General features: G+C 35.7%; 1 protein-coding gene across 4 annotated transcripts in view; it reads left to right on the top strand.

Annotated features, from left to right (window-relative positions):
• The window catches only part of LOC105499405 (mitogen-activated protein kinase kinase kinase 1), a 76711-nt gene that overhangs the window by 49388 nt on the left and 6805 nt on the right, over nucleotides 1–20518 (top strand). For all 4 annotated transcript variants that reach the window (XM_011771954.3, XM_011771955.3, XM_011771957.3 and 1 more), the window contains exons 7-18: nucleotides 4687–4808; nucleotides 5441–5522; nucleotides 5634–5817; nucleotides 7838–8116; nucleotides 11753–11874; nucleotides 13464–13555; nucleotides 13826–14015; nucleotides 14321–15602; nucleotides 16252–16404; nucleotides 17377–17539; nucleotides 18651–18782; nucleotides 20298–20440. In XM_011771954.3, coding sequence (XP_011770256.1) covers nucleotides 4687–4808; nucleotides 5441–5522; nucleotides 5634–5817; nucleotides 7838–8116; nucleotides 11753–11874; nucleotides 13464–13555; nucleotides 13826–14015; nucleotides 14321–15602; nucleotides 16252–16404; nucleotides 17377–17539; nucleotides 18651–18782; nucleotides 20298–20440 — 2944 coding nt within the window. The remainder of the gene's footprint in view (nucleotides 1–4686; nucleotides 4809–5440; nucleotides 5523–5633; nucleotides 5818–7837; nucleotides 8117–11752; nucleotides 11875–13463; nucleotides 13556–13825; nucleotides 14016–14320; nucleotides 15603–16251; nucleotides 16405–17376; nucleotides 17540–18650; nucleotides 18783–20297; nucleotides 20441–20518) is intronic.

Below are 20518 nucleotides of genomic sequence, written 5' to 3'. Positions count from 1 at the left end.
AGCCAGGAGGTTATGCAGTTCATTTGAGGAAAGGTATAACCAGAACCTGGGTATCTTTGTTTTACCCCTCATCTCTTCTAAATAAAATGAAAAAAATTAGCTTTATTTCTCCAGCCTGCTGAACTCCTAGCCCCAAGCATTCCTCCCACCTCAGCGTCCCAAAGTGCTGGGATGACAGGTGTGAGCCACCACACCCAGCTCCTTTTTCCTTTTGAGTGACATTTCTGTAACTTTTTATTGTGGGGAAAAATAACAGATGCTTAAAACCAAGTAGCCAAAGTTAAAATAGAAAGTTTCTCTCTGAGGTTAAAAAAAAAAAAATTATTTGGATTCACATATCCATGGGGGGGAGCCACAAAAGTTATCTTGATTACTGAGATTGTACTATGTAGATGGGTAGATTTTTGTTTCGTGTAACCACTATTTTTGTATCTAAAATCAATAAAAAGAAAATACAGAGGAAGCGTATCTGGAGATCTGATTACATACAATTTTAAATGGTATGCCACAAACAATAATAAAACAATTAGGATAAACAAATTTAAAATTCAGTTGAAAATGAAGGGCATAAAGAGAATATGCACCAAAAAAGAATTCTAAGGGGCTAAGAAACACAAAAACTGTTCATTCAACCTGATAACTAAAGAAATGTTCATTTTTTAAAAAAAGATACCAGTTTTTACTGAAATAATGGAAGACTTTTTAAATGATGTCATTTAGTTATTGTAAGGATGTGCTTGATTGTATATAAAGCAGTATAGCCTTTGAAGAAAAAAAGTAATATGGCTTTTAAAAACATTTATATTCATTGATCCAGTAAATGTTCTTCTTAAGTAAAAGTTTAATCTGAGAAATGCACAAGCCTTACATAGTATTATGGTGAAAAATTAGAAACAATTTAAATATCCAGTAGCAATTGAATGATTAAATTAGTGTATGCCCATGTTACGAATGTCATGTAGGCATTAAAATTATGCTTTTGGAGAACATTGAATGACCTGGGAAAATGTCAATAAGTAAAACCAAATCTAGATTATAATAATATATTATGCATGAACCCAGTTTTATATAGGAAAGGTATTACAGGTATGTAAAAATCGGAAGAATAAGAACTTCACTGGTTATTTATAGGAGGGGTTATTGTAGGTAACTTTTTTTAAACTTTAAATATTTTTTTAATAGTATTTTAAATTTAAATATTTTTTAAGTATTAGTTTAAAAACTACTCAGCTCTGCCCTTATAGCCTGAAAATAGCCGAAGACGATATATAAATAAATGGGGATGGCTATGTTCAGTAAAACTGTATTTACACAAGTAGTCCACAGGCTAATTTGTTTTCCTTATAAGTTTGTTACTCCCTGCTCTATACTCATGTAATTTTGCTTCAGAAAAAACTATGCTAAAAACAATCTGAAATGTCAAAAAAAAATGTGTACAAAGATGTTTGTAATGGTTTCTTAAAATGTAAAAATATGGAAACAGCTTATATGTCCAACATTAATGGATACTTAAAACAGGATCTTTCTAGTCAGTGGAAAATTATGGCGGCATTAAAAATTATGTGGTGGAAGCAACCCAAGTGTCCATCAATGGATGAATGGATAATGTGGGATATACACATAGTGGAATATTACTCAGCTTTACAAAGGAAGGAAGTGTGCTACAACATGGATGAACCTTTAGGACATTATGCTAAGCAAAATAAGCCAGTCACAAAAAGACAAATACTGTATAATTGCACTTACATGAGATACTTAGTCAAAACCATAGAGACAGAAAGTAGAGTGACCCTAGGTGGGAGGATTACTTGATCCCAGGAGTTCCTGACTAGCCTGGGAAACATAGTGTGACCCTGTCTCTACCAAAAAAAAAAAAAAAAAAAGAGAGGGAGAAAAGAGAAGAAAAATTAGCCAGGCATGGGTGGCATGCGCCTGTAGTCCCAGCTACTCAGGAGGCTGAGGCAGGGGGATCTCTTGAGCCCAGGAGTTCGAGACTGCAGCGAGCTATACTTGTGCCGCTGTACTACAGTCTGGGAGACAGAGCAAGATCCTGTCTCAGAAAAAACATAGAATGGTGGTTGCCAGAGGCTGGAGGAAGGAGATCGTGAAGAATCGTGTTTAATGGGTATAGGGTTTCAGTTTTACAAGATGAATACTGGAGACACATAGTGGTGATGGTTGCACAGCATGAAGGCATTTAATACCACTGACCTGTACACTTACAAATGGTTAAGATGGTAGATTTTATGTTATGCATATGTTGCCACAACAACAAAAAAAGAAAGAATTATGTATATGAAGAGTTGAAGTGCAATTTTATAATAAAAATTTTTTAAATATGAAATAGTGCATATATATATATACATAAATGATCTGAACAATGCTTACAAAATATGTACTTGGAAAAAAGATGGACAGGAAATACCCCAGAATGGTATTCTTTTTGTTGTCAGAGAAGTATTTAGTAAGTTGCACTTGTGATTTGACTAAATTGTGAAACTTTATTTTCCTCTTATGAATAAGCTTAATTTTGGTGTAATTATATGAAGAGTTAGTTGACCTTGGATTATTTTTGCCATGAATATTTTTATTATAGATAGTTGTATACATCATTTCTGTAATGCTACTGTTAATTCTTCGTTACTAATGCATGCATATTCTGACAGTTTTTCCGCATCCTAAGTAGCTCTACAATTAGGAAAAGAGAGGGGGCAGGTACATCAGGAGGGAGAGACTAGTAAGTGTGCCTTCATCTCAGGAATCACCCATGATGACTTTGCTGACTTGTTTGATTAGCTTTTTTGGAAAGCTTTTTGTGCATTTGGGGAACTGGTTATTTTGCTGCTAGTTACTCAGATCTGTTTTTTCAGGGAAAAGTAATTGCCGTTTTTGCCATTACTTCTAATGGCAAAATTAGGATTCAAAAAATTAGAAGTAATGGCCAAAACCGCAATTACTTTTGCACCAACCTAATAGTTGAAGATAGTAGAAGTGCAATATTGGGCCTAGCTTAGCAGACTCTAAAATTTAGACGTTGTAAGTTTATGGCATGTTCTTCTCAGATAAAAGTGTAATGATAGATCTGCCACAAACTGATTTTGATTTGAGGCAACTTATTTAACATCCCAGAGCCTTGTCTTTATTTTATAATGGAAATACGGCTATTGATTTTTAAAAGTCATCCCTCACATCATGAAGATTTAATTAAAAACATTTATGAAATAGAGAACTAAAGTCCTCTTTCTCTAGCCTGGCTGCACACAAAATAACTACTGTTAACTATTAAATACAACTTTTAAAAATTACATAAATCAAGGAGTGAAACTCTTCTTTGCACACTCCGTACTTCAGCCGACAAACAGATGCACGCACGTTCCCCCAAACATATTTCTCTCAGCTGTCTTACTGTTTTTAAACAAAGTCATGCCATATGTTCTGGTGTGCAATTTTCGTTTACTTTTACTTTATATATAAAGAATATTTTTCCACGTCATTACCAGATTACACACTTTTTTCTTTTCATGGCTGTATAAGGTTCTGTTGGTACACCATAATTTATTTAGCCATTGCCTTAATTAATGTACATTAAGTACACCTCCAGTTGTTTGTTTACGTACTTAAAATATGTAGGGATGGCATCCTAGGAAATAGGATTTTTAGATCATGAATATATACATGTAGTATTTTAAGAAATACTAACAAAATTTCCTTCCATAGATTTTAGTTTTTACTTCTACCAGATATGAGAACCTGGTTTTCTATGCCATTATGAGGGCCAGATGTTACCAATCTATTATTATTTATTCCAATTGCCTTTTTATTTCCTTTGTCCATTTTACTATTAGTATTTTTCTTACTGATTTTTAAAAATACTTTGTATATTAGAGATAATCAAGTATATGCAATATAATTACCCATTATGCTGCAATTTTGCCATAAATGGAATCATTCTATACATGGTAGTTTTATTTTGACCTCATTTATGGATCTCTCTGTTCCTTTTTAAAGGCTTCAAGGTGCCTGGGTTTGCCGTAATTTGTTTAACCTCCTTTTGGCATTCATTTGGTTGTTTTGATTTCTTTTCGTTATTCTAAATAATACTGCAGTGGACATTTTCATACATACATCTCTATATATTTGTCTTTTTATTTTCTTACGATACATTCCTAGAAGTCTAGGTGAAAGATTGTGTACCTTTAAAATGTGACGTGTTCCTAGATTCATTTCTGGGAAAGTTGGACCAGTTCATACTGCCACCAGAAATTTCTGAAATAGGCATTTAAATTTAGGATGTGGAATCTTTGAGCTCTAAGGTCCGCCAGCACTTAAAAGCTTGAAATTAGTACCGTGTAGTATATTTTTGTACGTACTCAAACCTGTTGGTTTATTCAAAAGCTACAGTAGCAGAATTTGGGAGATACAAATGTTCTTTCTAAGATTACAGTCTGTATTGTTTTCATCACAAAGAAAGTTAACTCACACCTACAGTCTATAAGTACTCCTGTGTTAATCTGATTTTAAGTTACTGTATATTAATAGCATAAATATGTATCTCAGTATATAAGATGCTCTTAAACAAGAATTTCTACTGTATTTATATTCTAAGCAAGCAGAAAGTGTTTTTAGCATATCAGTTCTGCTTTATATTCTTTTATGTTTAATACTTTTTCTTCCCCTTTTCTATAGTATAAAGGATGAAGAGGAGCAGATGTGTCCTATTTGCTTATTGGGCATGCTTGATGAAGAAAGTCTTACAGTGTGTGAAGACGGCTGCAGGAACAAGCTGCACCACCACTGCATGTCAATTTGTATGTGGCTCTTTTTCTCTCTATGCTTATTCAGCACAGTTGCTCTCTGAGCTAACTATGTTATTTAAGAGTGTAACATGGCTTGAAGGGAGATTGGTGAGAGAATCAAAACAGTATATCTAAGTCCTCTGTGAAGAGTTTTCAGCAAGTGGGAATGTAGGATCTTTAGGAGATGACCTATGTGAGCAAAGAAACGCAATAAAGTGTGACATAGGTGATAATGGAAGAAGTGCATAGAATTAGAAACAGTTTCAATCTGGAAGGTATACATGAAGGGAAGGAGGTGGAAGAAGACCTGGGCAGGCATTACAGAAAGGCTAGCATCAAAGTAAGGTTTGGAAGGACTTTACCTGGTAGTCAAGCAGGGCAGAACGTTTGGAAAAATAGTAATATTAACATTGGAAAAATAGTAATATTAACTATTAATGTTAATAGTAACATTATCAGAATGAATAAAATAGCATTTGCAAATCAAAATCATTTAACCTGCTGTGTGTACTTGCTTTCAGATAAATGTTTATTTTTGAGGTTCCTTCTATATAAATCCTGTAAACTAATTATAAACAGTTATGAAATATAAATAATGTTAAGCATTTACATTTTTGTAAGATTTTGTTTCTGTAATTTTTCAGGGGCAGAAGAGTGTAGAAGAAATAGAGAACCTTTAATATGTCCCCTTTGTAGATCTAAGTGGAGGTCTCATGATTTCTACAGGTAATAATTTTGAAATAATGATATGTATATGTTTAATTTTTTTTAATTTCTCAAAGTGTGGTTTAAATCTGTTAATTTTTTTAAAGCAAGTTTTGTTATTTTTCATTTTAGCCACGAATTGTCAAGTCCTGTGGATTCCCCTTCTTCCCTCAGAGCTGCACAGCAGCAGACCGTACAGCAGCAGCCTTTGGCTGGATCACAAAGAAGGAATCAGGAGAGCAATTTTAACCTTACTCATTATGGAACTCAGCAAATCCCTCCTGCTTACAAAGATTTAGCTGAGCCATGGATTCAGGTAAGTAGTTCTTTTTCATTTCTCAAAGAAATATTTATAGATCAATTAATGTATTTGTCTCCTTCCCTCAGTTGTTTATAATTTAAAAAATACTTTTGCTTGCCTTCATCATGACCTTTATTCCTTTGGAAATTTTAATGTTACTTTTGGTATTAATACTATACTGCTTGTTATACAGCTTCAACTTCAAAACTTCCTTGTGGTTTCACTTCACGTATCTAGAAACATCTTTTCCTGAACTAACAGATATACAGGGTTATTCAAGGATAGAAGGATAGGAACCAGAACCCTTCAGTGCTAACTTCTCCCAATGTTTAATCCCCATTCCTGCCAAGAATTTTTATCATGTTTCTTATTTGCTGCCATTTAAAATTAATTTCTCCTTTCATATCCTAATGGCATACAATGGGTGCTTAATAATTGCAGAGCAGATGAATAAGAAAAAATATGTGATAGTTACCTTGAGTTCATCATTTTGATTTGTAAGAACAGTTTTCCATCCCTTTATCATCTCTTCTGATTGAATGCTTTTTCATCCTCAGTAAGTAGGGCTTTTTTGTCAGTTGGTTTGTAATGATTTTCTTGGTTGTTGAATGCTTAGTCTATTATTTTTTAAATGTAGGATCTAAAACCAGTCAGGTCTGTACCAGACAATAATGAAGTAAAATAGTTATTTTCAGTAATCTGTTAAATTCTGTTGAATTAAATTTGTGAACAGATGTATTAACACATTGAGCTTATATATCATTAGGATTTGTTTCATTTTTCTTTTGTGACCATTACAGTCCTGCACCTTTGGAATTCTCTTAGCATATTAGCAACCCATTTATGAATCTAATAAAATCTGCAAAAATATTAAACACATATTCTTGTATCTAGTCCATTAATGAAATTTAATGAAATATTAATGAACATAGGTCCTCACCTGCCCTTTCATGACCCATCAAAGAACTCTCAAGTTGATTCTGAGCTGTTAGATTTCATTCTTTCAAGGATATGGTCTAGTTTGTTTTGCCTAAGCTTTAGGTCAGACTAGGCTCTATATTCCTAGCTTTTTATTAAGCATATTAGGTAAGACAATTAAAACATAGGTAGTGGTACACTACTTAACAGTACCAGAAGCTCACTATATTCTAGTTGGTTCATTCTCCCATAATATCCCTTTATAACAAAACACATGTAAATAAGTATGTCATGATCCATTTTTCCAAAAGTTGTGTTTATTCATCTTTAATATTTAGACATTTTTCACATGATGAATTATCTTAGGTATTAAGCTTGCTTTTAGCTAATTGGCCCATAAAGCGTGAAGGGAAAGACCCTTCACGCTTTCCTCACTGTAGGGACTCTGGCTTCTGGGGCATGGGATTGACGACGGTAACAGCATGTACTATAACTCTGTGTCTACCGTTTTCCTTTGCTTACTCGAACACAAGCCTTTTTTCTTCAGTTTGATTTGTCCACTCCGTTCGTTTTACAGTCCTACCTGTTTTGTCTAGTTTTTTAAACCTTTTTGTACAGACAAAAACTAATTAAATGTATTTTACTTACTGCTCTTGTCTGTAAGAGAAATACTCTGTATCTCTTGAAACCTTCTCCTGGTGCCTTTTTTGATCTCTTTTTTTTCTTTTCTTAATCTTGCTCCAGTTTTTCTCTTTAAACTACCTTAATATGAATACAGAGTTGAGGTTTTCCCTTTTTTTTGGTGTTTTGGTAAGCATGGGGGACAATAGAGGCATAGAATGTATGTATAGCCATCTAATGACTTAATGGAGTTTATTATTAATTTTACCTGAACTAATAAATATTAATGACTTTGGATAAATTACCAGTTAAACCTGAGTATAAAATTCTTCCTTATGATGTTTAAGTGGCTGGATATATTTGAAGTTGTGAAGGATGGTGAAGATTTAAGAAATGCCCAGTTTTTATGTAGTAATCAAAAATGATGCTAAACTCAAAATACTCTGGGTCCATAAGCTTTTCTTTACATTGAATTCATTGTGTGTGTTTGATCCAGGTATTTGGAATGGAACTCGTTGGCTGCTTATTTTCTAGAAACTGGAATGTGAGAGAGATGGCCCTCAGGCGTCTTTCCCATGATGTCAGTGGGGCCCTGCTGTTGGCAAATGGGGAGAGCACTGGAAATTCCGGGGGCAGCAGTGGAAGCAGCCCGAGTGGGGGAGCTGCCAGTGGGTCTTCCCAGACGAGTATCTCAGGAGATGTGGTGGAGGCATGCTGCAACGTTCTGTCAATGGTCTGTGCTGACCCTGTCTACAAAGTGTACGTTGCTGCTTTAGTAAGTAGCTTTATTCCATAATCATATCATTATGGGTTTGGGGTTTTTTGATGATTCGTAGTGTTTTTAAGATACAATAAAGCTACTTTACCTAATTTTGGAAAATCCAAATTTTATTTTTGTTCCATAATTCCAGGAAATTACAATTTTTCTTTTATTCTGTTTATTTGAATTTTACTGGTTTTATGATGTATGTCCAAGGTTTCTTATATGCTATTTCACTGTTTAGTTTCATTGTTTTAAAGACTTTCCAGGGGTATCCGAGGGAGAGAATACAGTTATGGTTTCTTAGTTTCTGTTTCTGGTTGGGACAGTAAAGCTCCTTCGTCATCCTCCTTTTCCGCTTATCCCTAGAGACAGACTAAACACCATGGCTTCAGACTGCTAAAGCCTAAAACAAATAAAACAGAACAACAACAAATAGGACAAGCTAGACAAGCTTGCTAATTTTTAAAGACTTTTTTAGTATCTTGCTGTTCATATCTTTATGTTTTTCTGAGCAGATGCCTTATACATGACCAAATTAAAAATGCTTTTGGGGATGGCAAAGTCATCAGTGTTACTCTGATTTTTAAAAAAATTTATCAGATATTAAGGAAGATATGTTTTTAATAAACATTTTGATTTTTAATAAAACACTGTCATGTGGAGATTCAAAAGCCTTTTCAAAGAAAAGGGTTCCATGACATAGATCATTGAATTGCTTTTTCAGTTTAACTTGTTAAAAGTTCTTTCATGAGTGGAATAGAGTGACAAGGAGGTAATTTAGGAGTATCTGTCTCTTTAGAATAGGGTTTCTCAACCTCAGTACTATTAACATTTGTTAGATAATTATTTGTTGCAGGGTGGGGGGAGAGCCAGGAATGTTGTCCTGTGTGTACTGTGGCAACATCCCTGGCCTCTACCCATTAGATACCAGGAGCAAACCCACCCCCACCCAGTCATGCCCACAGTCATGACAACCAAGAATGTCTCCAGGCATTGCCAAATGTCTCCAGGGATCAAAACTGCCCCCAATTCAGAACCGCTACTTTAATTCTTATCTGGTCTGTTTTTAAAATTCATGAGTAGTCTGTAGGCTTCCCCGGAACCTCAGTCTTTTTCTAATCCATCCTCTAATGATTGGGCCTAATGAATCTTCTTGACAGGTAATACAGCATGACAGTTGTGAACATGGGTTTGGAGTCACAATTGAGTGATCTCATAATTTATCATTCCAGCCACAGTGCTTGCATAATGTGCTGGTTAAAGTTGGACTAGCCTAGGCAATCTGAACACATGATCAAGATCATAGAGACAGACCTGGATTCAAATTCTGGTTCTCCCTTTTGCTAGCATGGTGACTTTACGAAGGTTACTTAACCTCTCTTAAATAAACTTCAGTTTTCTCACCCATAAAATAATGAAAATACCTCTTAGATTTGAAATTAGATTATGTAGAAACTTTCAACTGTATGCCTGGCACATTGTAAGAACATGAATAGTTATCATTATTTCTTAAACACAAGTTTGATTATCCCCCAACTTGTTTAGAAACCTTTAGAGGTTTCTGTTTCTTCAACGACATTCCTAAAGCATATTCTGTGGAAGTTTGGCAGGGTTGTGAAAACCTGAAGAAAGAATCCTGTATTCAGTTAAGATTGGTGAACACTGGATTACACAAGGATAACTAGGTCTGTTGACTGAAAGACTTCTAGGATCCTTCAGTAAGCTAGTGTACATTGTGAACCTAAAGGATCAAAGGGTAGAATGCATTGTTTCCCAGAGTTATTTTGCTACAGCCTGTTTCTTCACGTAGCATCTGGAGGGACCAGCATACTGTAGAATAAAGACCAATTGGCCCAACATTTTGCCACTTTCTTACTATTTTCCAACACAAACCTTCAGGCATACTTGACTAAATAAAATCCTCTTTTTGCCAGTTCCTTTTCTGCAAAGCCCTTGCCGTGTTACTCTTTTTGTGCGCAGTGTAACTGCCTTACTGTCATGGTTGTTTCTTCTTAAGACTGTTTCCCAACTAGCTTATGAGTTCTTAGAGCACAAAGATTGTATAAAGGATACCAGGCTCCATGAAGGCAGAAATGGCTTCTGCTCTTAAAGCTCACCCTTTCCCTTTCCCTTTCCCTTATGTCCCCTTCCTCTTGTCTCTTCCTTTTTTTCTTCTCCCTCCCTCTCCATGTATAATTTTTTTTTTTTTTTTTTTTTTGGCTGAACCATTTGAGAGTTTTTTGCAGGCATCATGACACTTTCTCCTCAAATACTTAAATATGTGTCTCTTAAAACCAAATACATAATTCCATTTGTTCTTCCATATACAGTCAGCACATTAACATTAATCACAATACTGTTTTGTACTATAAAGTTTATACTGAAATCTCTCCTGTTGCCCAACAGTGCCCTTCATAGCTAAACTGCAGACTTTATTCAGATTTTACCAGCTTTTCTGCTGTTGTCTTTTTCCCACAGTGCATTTAGTCACCATGTCCCCTTAATGTCTTCTCACCCATGACAGTTCCTCACCCTTTCCTAGTTTTTAATGACCTCGACAGATACTTTCAAAGTATACTGGCCAGTTATTTTGTAGAATGTCCCTCAATTTGGGTTTCTCTGATGTTTTCTCATGATTAGATGGAAGTTACATATTTTTCACAAGAATGCCACAGAGGTGATAGGCCTTTCTCATTGCATCATGTCAGTGGGTACATATGTCCATGGCTTTTATTATTGGTGATGCTGTCAGTTAAGGTAATATCTACCAAGTTTCCCTGCTGTAAAATTAATATTCATAGATATCTTGTGAGAGTTACTTTGAGATTATGCAAATATCCTATTTCACCTCAAAATTTTGTCCACTGATTTTAAAAACATTTGTGGATCTTGCCTATAGCAGTTATTACTACACCATTAAAAATGGTGCTCTCATGGGCACAGGGAGGGGAGCATCACACACCAGGACCTGTCAGGGGTCAGGGGCTAGGGGCGGGATAGCATTATAAGAAATACCTAATGTAGATGATGGGATGATAGATGCAGCAGACTACCATGGCATGTGTATACCTATATAACAAACCTGCACGTTCTGCACATGTGCCCCAGAACTTAAAGTATATTTTTTTTAAAAAATGGTGTTCTAATGGTGATTTTCTGTTTTCCTCATTCCCTCTACATTAATTGGAATTATTCTATAAAGTAGAGCTTCTCCGTTTATGTACCTACTCAATTTTTAATTTATATCAGCCTAGGCTCCTGGGTATTCCTTTTGTTCTATGGGTTGCAACCCAGTACTACCATCATTTGTTTTGTTGCTCTAATTATTCCAGCGTTGACCATTGAGAGCCCTTTCAGATTGGCTCCTGTTCTTTTTCTTTTTAAAAATAATTTTTTTTAACTTTACGTCTTGAAATGAATTCAGACTTCTAAAAATTGCAGAGAAAAGAGTTCAGAAAATTCCTTTCTACCCCATTCATTTATTTTGTTAGTTGTTTGTATCATTACAGACGCATGGGATTCTTACTTTATTCTATGGGTTATAATCTATTCCTATCTTATTTTGTTGCTCATATTGTCTCAAATTAGGCCATTATCTCTGATGCTTTTTAAGTGTACATAAACTGACCTTCAGATTTTTTTCCTCAGAAAACACTGAGAGCCATGCTGGTATATACTCCTTGTCACAGTTTAGCAGAAAGAATCAAACTTCAGAGACTTCTCCGGCCAGTTGTAGACACCATCCTAGTCAAATGTGCAGATGCCAATAGGTAAGGCTTCATTGATGAACCACTTCAAACCCTCTTGTCTTAAAAGTGCCTCGCAGCAAGCCTCACACCTAGTGAATATCTGATACATTTTATTAAATGACTCTTTGAACATTGTCTTTTAATGTGAGATTTAAAATGGAAACTCAGTACTTGAAGCTCTTAAGGACTGGGGGAAAGAACTACTGGCAAGTAAAAGCCAGGCAAACAAACTGCATGGATCTCCACATTATTGTATTGTGATTTATTCTCTTAAATAACATTCATAATCTGAAGTACAGTTGGTAAGAACTGTAGTTGACATTTATATCCATAAGGTATAATCTCATGGGTTACACAGGATAGGAACCAGTAAGATCATTACACCTGTATATGCCTTATTATCAGGATAAAAAATTAACAAATCCATCTCATTATTTTCAGTGTAATGGAATTTTACTCTAATTATGACAGTTTTAGTCAAAAAAATTTTAGATTTTATATATTCCTGCAATATCCTTGAAAATTGACAGGGAACAAGAATAACCCTGACTGGAAAGAAAAATATGAAGTAGAGAATTGAGGTGCAGTGACAGTAAAGATGAGTACAAGCCATGCTTTTTTCAGACCAGTAGTTCTCTTTTATTTTCCCCTTCCATAAAAGAGGAGGGAAAATTTTCATTTAATAATCACAGCTACTGTGATCAGTTATTTGGTAGTTCCTATTTCTTTCTATCCCAGCAGATCTTGGTTAGCAGCAAGTGTTGAATCTCCCTTGTGTTGCCTCTTCCATTTCACCCATTTAGAGCTCTCTCAGTACCACTTTTCTCTTCCTCTGCATGTCATAATGACTGTTTGCACAGGGTCTCAAAAATTAGATACCTACCTTTAACGAATTTCTCATCTCATGAAGTCTGTCTTTTGCCTCTGTCGTTTTCTCTATAGATTGAAAATACTGGATGTTTTCTTGTTTCTTAGAGAAAACATTGTATATCTGTAAAATATGCAAATTTAAAAATTTGCAAAATGCATAGGAAAAGTGTCATTTTTTAGTATTAGAATAGGTATATTTCCGAGACTTCAGTGTTCTCATGGTATTTGTTGTGCTGCTCGCTTTTTGAAACTTTAAAGTTAGGTTGTTTACCTGGTCACCTGAATGACTGAACATAAGAAATACTGTAGAGAGATTTTATAATATTCAGACCTCATTCTGCCTATGTAAGGAAATGGAGGGTTTTTGGATGGGAAGGTTTTGTTTTTAATTCAAGAGCTTCTTAGTAAAAGTTCAGAAATCAAAATGTCAAGGTCTTTGTTATTTCTTTTAACAAAATGTAAGACTTTTATCTAATTTGGTATTTAAATCAATACTAAGAGCCATTGTTGAAGATTCTGTGCTTAACGTAGAGGATATGTTAAATTTACAAAATTAGACCTAATAAATGAGTATTACTATTTATGGTGACATTGTTCATGTGATTTTAGTGGTGGAAAAGTAAACACTCCTGAAAACATCATTTCTCCACTTTTTCACAAGGCCTTGCATTATGCCTCTAATACTGTATAGTATTTTAGCCAAGATCCAGGATTGATGTTGCTTTTCCTTTGCTTTTTAGCCGCACAAGTCAGCTGTCCATATCAACACTGCTGGAACTGTGCAAAGGCCAAGCAGGAGAGTTGGCAGTTGGCAGAGAAATACTTAAAGCTGGTAATAACTTTTCACTTAAAATGAATATAGCATATTTTATCATGTTCCTCAGCAGCCTTGTCTAATCTCATAATCTCTCATGAGGCAGTTTACAGGATTTTGAAGTAATTTTATAAATTGATTAGATTAGAAATGTGAATTAATCTGAGAGAGAAATTCTTGAAAATAGTTCAGAATATTTTTGTTGGCCTTATACCATTTAATCATGTCTTGTTTTACATTTTAATATCACTATTTTTTAATCACTTATTTTTACTTTCCTTTTTGTAGGATCCATTGGTATTGGTGGTGTTGATTATGTCTTAAATTGTATTCTTGGAAACCAAACTGAATCAAACAATTGGCAAGAACTTCTTGGCCGCCTTTGTCTTATAGATAGACTGTTGTTGGAATTTCCTGCTGAATTTTATCCTCATATTGTCAGTACTGATGTTTCACAAGCTGAGCCTGTTGAAATCAGGTGATTTTTCTTCTGAAAATATATAACATGTATCTTTCTGCCCTCCCTACACCCTCCTCAAGAATGACACATTTTAGATTTATGAAAGACTCAGAAAATACAGAGCATAAATAGGTTGCTGATACCTTAATATTTGATTGACATATGAAAACCCAAAGTCTAGGATTTTAATTTAAAATTTATAGATACTTTATGCTGAAATGGTTTTTGAAGTATACATGCTGTAAATTACTACCATTTTTTAAGTTTCCATGTGTTTTTCGGTAATTGGAACTTATTATTGTAATGAATGTTTTTTCTTTCAGGTATAAGAAGCTGCTGTCCCTCTTAACCTTTGCTTTGCAGTCCATTGATAATTCCCACTCAATGGTTGGCAAACTTTCCAGAAGGATCTACTTGAGTTCTGCAAGAATGGTTACTGCAGTGCCCCATGTGTTTTCAAAACTGTTAGAAATGCTGAGTGTTTCCAGTTCCACTCACTTCACCAGGATGCGTCGCCGTTTGATGGCTATTGCAGATGAGGTGGAAATTGCTGAAGCCATCCAGTTGGGCGTAGAAGACACTTTGGATGGTCAACAGGACAGCTTTTTGCAGGCATCTGTTCCCAGTGACTATCCGGAAACCACAGAGAAGAGTTCCCCTGAGTGCACAATCCATTTAGAGAAAACTGGAAAAGGATTATGTGCTACAAAATTGAGTGCCAGTTCAGAGGACATTTCTGAGAGACTGGCCAGCATTTCAGTAGGACCTTCTAGTTCAACAACAACAGAGCAACCAAAGCCAATGGTTCAAACAAAAGGCAGGCCCCATAGTCAGTGTTTGAACTCCTCTCCTTTATCTCATCATTCCCAATTAATGTTTCCAGCCTTGTCAAGCCCTTCTTCTTCGGCCCCATCTGTACCAGCTGGCACTGCAACAGATGTCTCTAAGCATAGACTTCAGGGATTCGTTCCCTGCAAAATACCTTCTGCATCTCCTCAAACACAGCGCAAGTTTTCTCTACAATTCCACAGAAACTGTCCTGAAAACAGAGACTCAGATAAACTTTCCCCAGTCTTTACTCAGTCAAGACCCTTGCCCTCCAGTAATATACACAGGCCAAAGCCATCTCGACCTACCCCAGGTAATACAAGTAAACAGGGAGATCCCTCAAAAAATAGCATGACACTTGATCTGAACAGTAGTTCCAAATGTGATGACAACTTTGGCTGTAGCAGCAGTAGTAGTAATGCTGTTATACCCAGTGATGAGACAGTGTTCACCCCAGTAGAGGAGAAATGCAGATTAGATGTCAATACAGAGCTCAACTCCAGTATTGAGGACCTTCTTGAAGCATCTATGCCTTCAAGTGATACAACAGTCACTTTCAAGTCAGAAGTTGCTGTCCTCTCTCCTGAAAAGGCTGAAAATGATGATACCTACAAAGATGATGTGAATCATAATCAAAAGTGCAAAGAAAAGATGGAAGCTGAAGAAGAAGAAGCTTTAGCAATTGCCATGGCAATGTCAGCGTCTCAGGATGCCCTCCCCATAGTTCCTCAGCTGCAGGTTGAAAATGGAGAAGATATCATCATTATTCAACAGGATGTAAGTATAGATTCTTTAAGAGGTTAGAAAACTTCCTTGGGGCTAGGCAGTGACTCATACCTGTAATTCCAGCACTTTGGGAGGCTGAGGCCGAAGGATTGCTTGAGCACAGGAGTTCGAAACCAGCCTGGTCAACAAAGCAAGACCCTGTCTCTACAAAAAATTAGCCAGGCGTGATAGTGCACACCTGGGGTCCCAGCTACTCAGGAGGCTGTGGTGGGGAGGGTCACTTGAACCTGGAAGTTTGAGGCTGCAGTGAGCTGTGATTACACCATTGCACTCTAGCCTGAATAACAGAGCAAGACACTGTCTCACAGAGAGCTTCCTTGGACCATACGAAAATAAACCTAATTCAGAAATGCTGCTTCTAACATTTAGAAGCAGATTTTTCCACATAAAATTATTACTTATACAACAATAATGTTTGTACTGTTTAAACAGCAATAATTCTTGTCTGTGGGCATTTCTGGTTAATTCTATAATGGTGATCACTTTTGCATTTGATGTTAGTCACAAATACCTTCCATTCAGAGGTCACATTTATAGGTGGTTTGGGAAGCCAGACTGAACAAGAATAATATCTTGCCGACTAATTTCACAAAATCTTACTCCTTTAACAGTAAAAAGATTGCTTTCATTTAATATGTAGACACCAGAGACTCTACCGGGACATACCAAAGCAAAACAACCGTATAGAGAAGACACTGAATGGCTGAAAGGTCAACAGATAGGCCTTGGAGCATTTTCTTCTTGTTATCAGGCTCAAGATGTGGGAACTGGAACTTTAATGGCTGTTAAACAGGTAAATATCTAGTGAGCATATAAATGAAATGATTCAAATCACAAAATGAAGCATGTTCAGTAAAAAGAATAAAGGATATGTCCACATGTTTGTACTGTAGCTCTTTAAACTTTGAGAAACTTAGATTTCAAAGTAGATGTTTCCAAAGCACCAGAAATATCATGAATTCTGTTATTATTAAAAGTTGAGGCTGCACGTGGTGGCTCATGCCTGTAATCCCAGCACTTTGGGAGGCTAAGGTGGTTGGATCATTTGAGGTTAGGAGTTCGAGATCAGCCTGGCCAGTGTGGTGAAACCCTGCCTCTACTAAAAATAAAAAAATTGGCCAGGCGTGGTGGTAGGCACCTGTAGTCCCAGCTACTCAGGAGGCTGAGACAGAAGAATTGCTTGAACCCAGGAGGTAGAGGTTGCAGTGAGCCGAGATCACACCATTGTACTTCAGCCTGAGCGACAGAGCAAGACTGTCTCAAAAAAAATAAAAGTTGAAGTATGATTATCATAAGACTACAATATCAAGATGGGCCTTACAAAGGTTTTTTTGGTTTTGCTTTTTGTAGGTAGTAGAGGTGTGGTTTTCAAGTACTTTCAACAGTGTACTGGTGCAGTGCCATCTTGGAGTTTCAGTGGTTTTACTTTTTATAATGAGTATACTTAGGATACGAAAATTATTAAACTTTCATTTTTAAATCATGTTGATTATTTTCCCATATTTGGACTTTTCTCATTTTTACTCTGAGACTATTGGAATATTGACTATATCCGGATATTTTTGTCATTTCTGATGTTCACTGCTGCTTACGCTAGATTCTTAGTGTTTAAAAGAGTTTGACTTGGGTTTTTTTAAAGTACATTGCATCCATGAACATAAATGCCATCTGTTGCTAATATATATGCTGGTTTGCATTTGTTCGTTTTAGATCAGATTGCTAGAGAAAATATGCAAAACTCTGTGAACATGTTTATTTGAAACAGGTGACTTATGTCAGAAACACATCATCTGAGCAAGAAGAAGTAGTAGAAGCATTAAGAGAAGAGATAAGAATGATGAGCCATCTGAATCATCCAAACATCATTAGGATGTTGGGAGCCACGTGTGAGAAGAGCAATTACAATCTCTTCATTGAATGGATGGCAGGTATGTTAATGTTTTAAATTACAAATAGTAGTACATGGATTTAACTTTCTGTGATTAAATTTAGGAAAAACCGGTTTAATTAAAATTTATTTTTATCAAATAGTTTGGGTTTCTAAAACCAAATCACCCGAATATATTAGTATGAACCACAGATACTTCATTTTGTATTTCATTTAATATAAATGAAATATTGACTATCTCTACCTTTTAAACTTTTCCAGTGTGTTTTTCAATGATTGTGTAGCATTGTTGTTTTTAATACTTGATATGTATAAGATCTGTATATTTCCAGGTATCCATGATAAACTGGACAGATGAGGAGGTGTTTTAACATAACAATATAAAAACAAAATTAACATATAACTTGAAAACTTACTACAAGTAAACTAGCACTGAAGCATAAAGTTGAACCTTGTCATCTGCTGAAATAAATGAAGACTGAGTTTTATTTTGTATTATACAATGTATACAATAAAATTAATGACCTGATGTGATGAACGGGTTAAGTGTTTGGTTTAACTTCTTAGATTTGCGTGTGTATTTAAGAGTGCATTTCTATTTACCAATCAGTTCTTAAGTGCGTTATGTGTTGTTGGTCTTAATAAAGATTTACGCTACAGTAGATAGGTTGACTACTATAAACACTTTTAAAAGCAGCTAAACTTGAGACATGTTCCAGGACAGAGCTAGTAAATGGTAGGATATGAAGCCTAACTCTGGGTCTTCTGTTCCTCCTCCCATTCATTTCACCTTTTACTAAATAATTGTTAACATTGTTTACTTTAGTCATTAATAAAGTTGTTTTGTGTTATTTTGAGAAGACAGAGAAGTGAATTGTACATTTCAGAAATAGTTTCATCCAAAATGGTTAACTTTTACAGCTTTCTGAAATCTTGACCCTCCAATAAACTGGTTCCCTGTGGGTTCCATGAAAGTGTCTCCTAATTAGTAGTTTTTGAGATGATACAGGAATATGTTAGTTTTGAAATGTTTTTCTTCTATTTCATATGTGAATGTGAGTTCATGCAGTGAAAACCTTAGAAATCAAAGTGTAATAAATACTTTTAATTCCATCTTTAAGTTTATGATAATTATTTCTATTGTCTTATAGGGGGATCTGTGGCTCATTTGCTGAGTAAATATGGAGCGTTCAAAGAATCAGTAGTTATTAACTACACTGAACAATTACTTCGTGGCCTTTCGTATCTCCATGAAAACCAAATCATTCACAGAGATGTCAAAGGTAGGAATTCTTTTAATTATTATCTAGTGACAATAAAAAAAATTAATGTAATTTTAAAATTCGGGGCTAGGCGCAGTGGCTCACACCTGTAATCCCAGTACTTTGGGAGGTGAAGGCAGGTGGATCACTTGAGGTCAGGAGTTCGAGACCAGCCTGGCCAACATGGTGAAACCCCATCTCTACTAAAAATACAAAAATTAACAGGGTGAGGTGGCGCATGCCTGGAATCCTGGCTATTTGGGAGGCTGAGACAGGAGAGTCGCTTGAACCCAGAAGGCAGAGGTTGCAGTGAGCCAAAATCACACCACTGCACTCCAGCCTGGGTTACTCTGTCTCAAAGAAGGAAAAAAAAATGAACCTTTGTTGATGGTTTCTAACTATGGGATTTTTTTCTTCTGAGTAATTCAGAATATTAGAACCGAAAGAAGTCTTAGGGGTCATTTAATCTGCCTTCCTCATTTAATAGAAAAATATATTGAATACAAGAGAGGCTGTGCCTTTTCTACAGTTTTATTGCTAGTTAATGGCAGAAAGTATACAATACATGTCTCCAGATTCCCTGTCTTGGCCTCATGATACACAGGCTCCCAGAAAGTTCCTTTACCTGGTTTTATTTAGAATAATGGGATATTGGGATATCATAAACTTCTTTTAAGAAAAATTCCTTCAAATCTTTTGTGGTTCCTGTTCTTTTTTTTTGAGACAGGGTCTCTGTCGCTCAGGCTGGAGTGTAGTGTTGCAAATTTGGCACACTGCAACCTTTGTTTCCTGGACTCAAGTGATCCTCCCACCTCAGCCTCCCAAGTAGCTGGGACAACAGGTGTGCACCACCATGCCTGGCTAATTTTTTATATTTTTTGTAGGGATGGAGTTTTGCCATGTTGCCCCCAGGCTGGTCTTGAACTCCTGGGCTCAAGCGATGCGCTTGCGTCAGCCTCCCACAGTGCTGAGATTACAGGCATGATCCACCGTGCCTGGCCTCAGTTTATTTTTCTCAAGAGCAAATTTGGTTTTCTGTCATCATTCTTTTTAGCTAGTATTTGACATAATGTATTGAAGTAATTTTATAACTTTTTAAATTAAGCTCTAATTATGAATTTAGCACATATACTTTGAATTGGTCTAGATCAGTATGTTTCAACAAAATTGTCTTCAAATGTAAATTAGGCTAAAATGTGAATTTTGGAAAAAGATTTTGTTGGAAAGCATATTAAAGGTTTTCAACACTTATTCTTTCAAGTTTCACTAAATCGCCTTTTTGATCTTCTTGTGCTTTATAATATTTGTTTTTCAGACTTTGCTTTCAAGGTTTTAGATTTTCCTTATGCTAGAGAGAGCTGTGTGCCTTTAGCAAGAATGAAGTGAAAGGAAAAGAGAGTAACTGTCTGAACCTCTGAAATGTTCACTTCTTTCTTTTGTAGTTGTCCTATTTCATTAGTATTTTTACTGGGTTTTTAATCTGTCCTTATTTTTGTTTTTTTAACGTACAAGGTCATTTGCTGTGTTTGTTGACAGGTGCCAATTTGCTAATTGACAGCACTGGTCAGAGACTAAGAATTGCAGATTTTGGAGCTGCAGCCAGGTTGGCATCAAAAGGAACTGGTGCAGGAGAGTTTCAGGGACAATTACTGGGGACAATTGCATTTATGGCACCTGAGGTGAGAAGCATCTTTGAGTGTGATGAAAGAAAATATTTTTGAGTTCTCTGTAACAGCATTATACTAAACCATCTTGCA

Source organism: Macaca nemestrina, chromosome 6, assembly GCF_043159975.1.
Source record: "Macaca nemestrina isolate mMacNem1 chromosome 6, mMacNem.hap1, whole genome shotgun sequence".
In the NCBI taxonomy this organism is placed as follows: Eukaryota; Metazoa; Chordata; class Mammalia; order Primates; family Cercopithecidae; genus Macaca; species Macaca nemestrina.
This window is presented reverse-complemented; position numbering and strand designations above follow the sequence as displayed.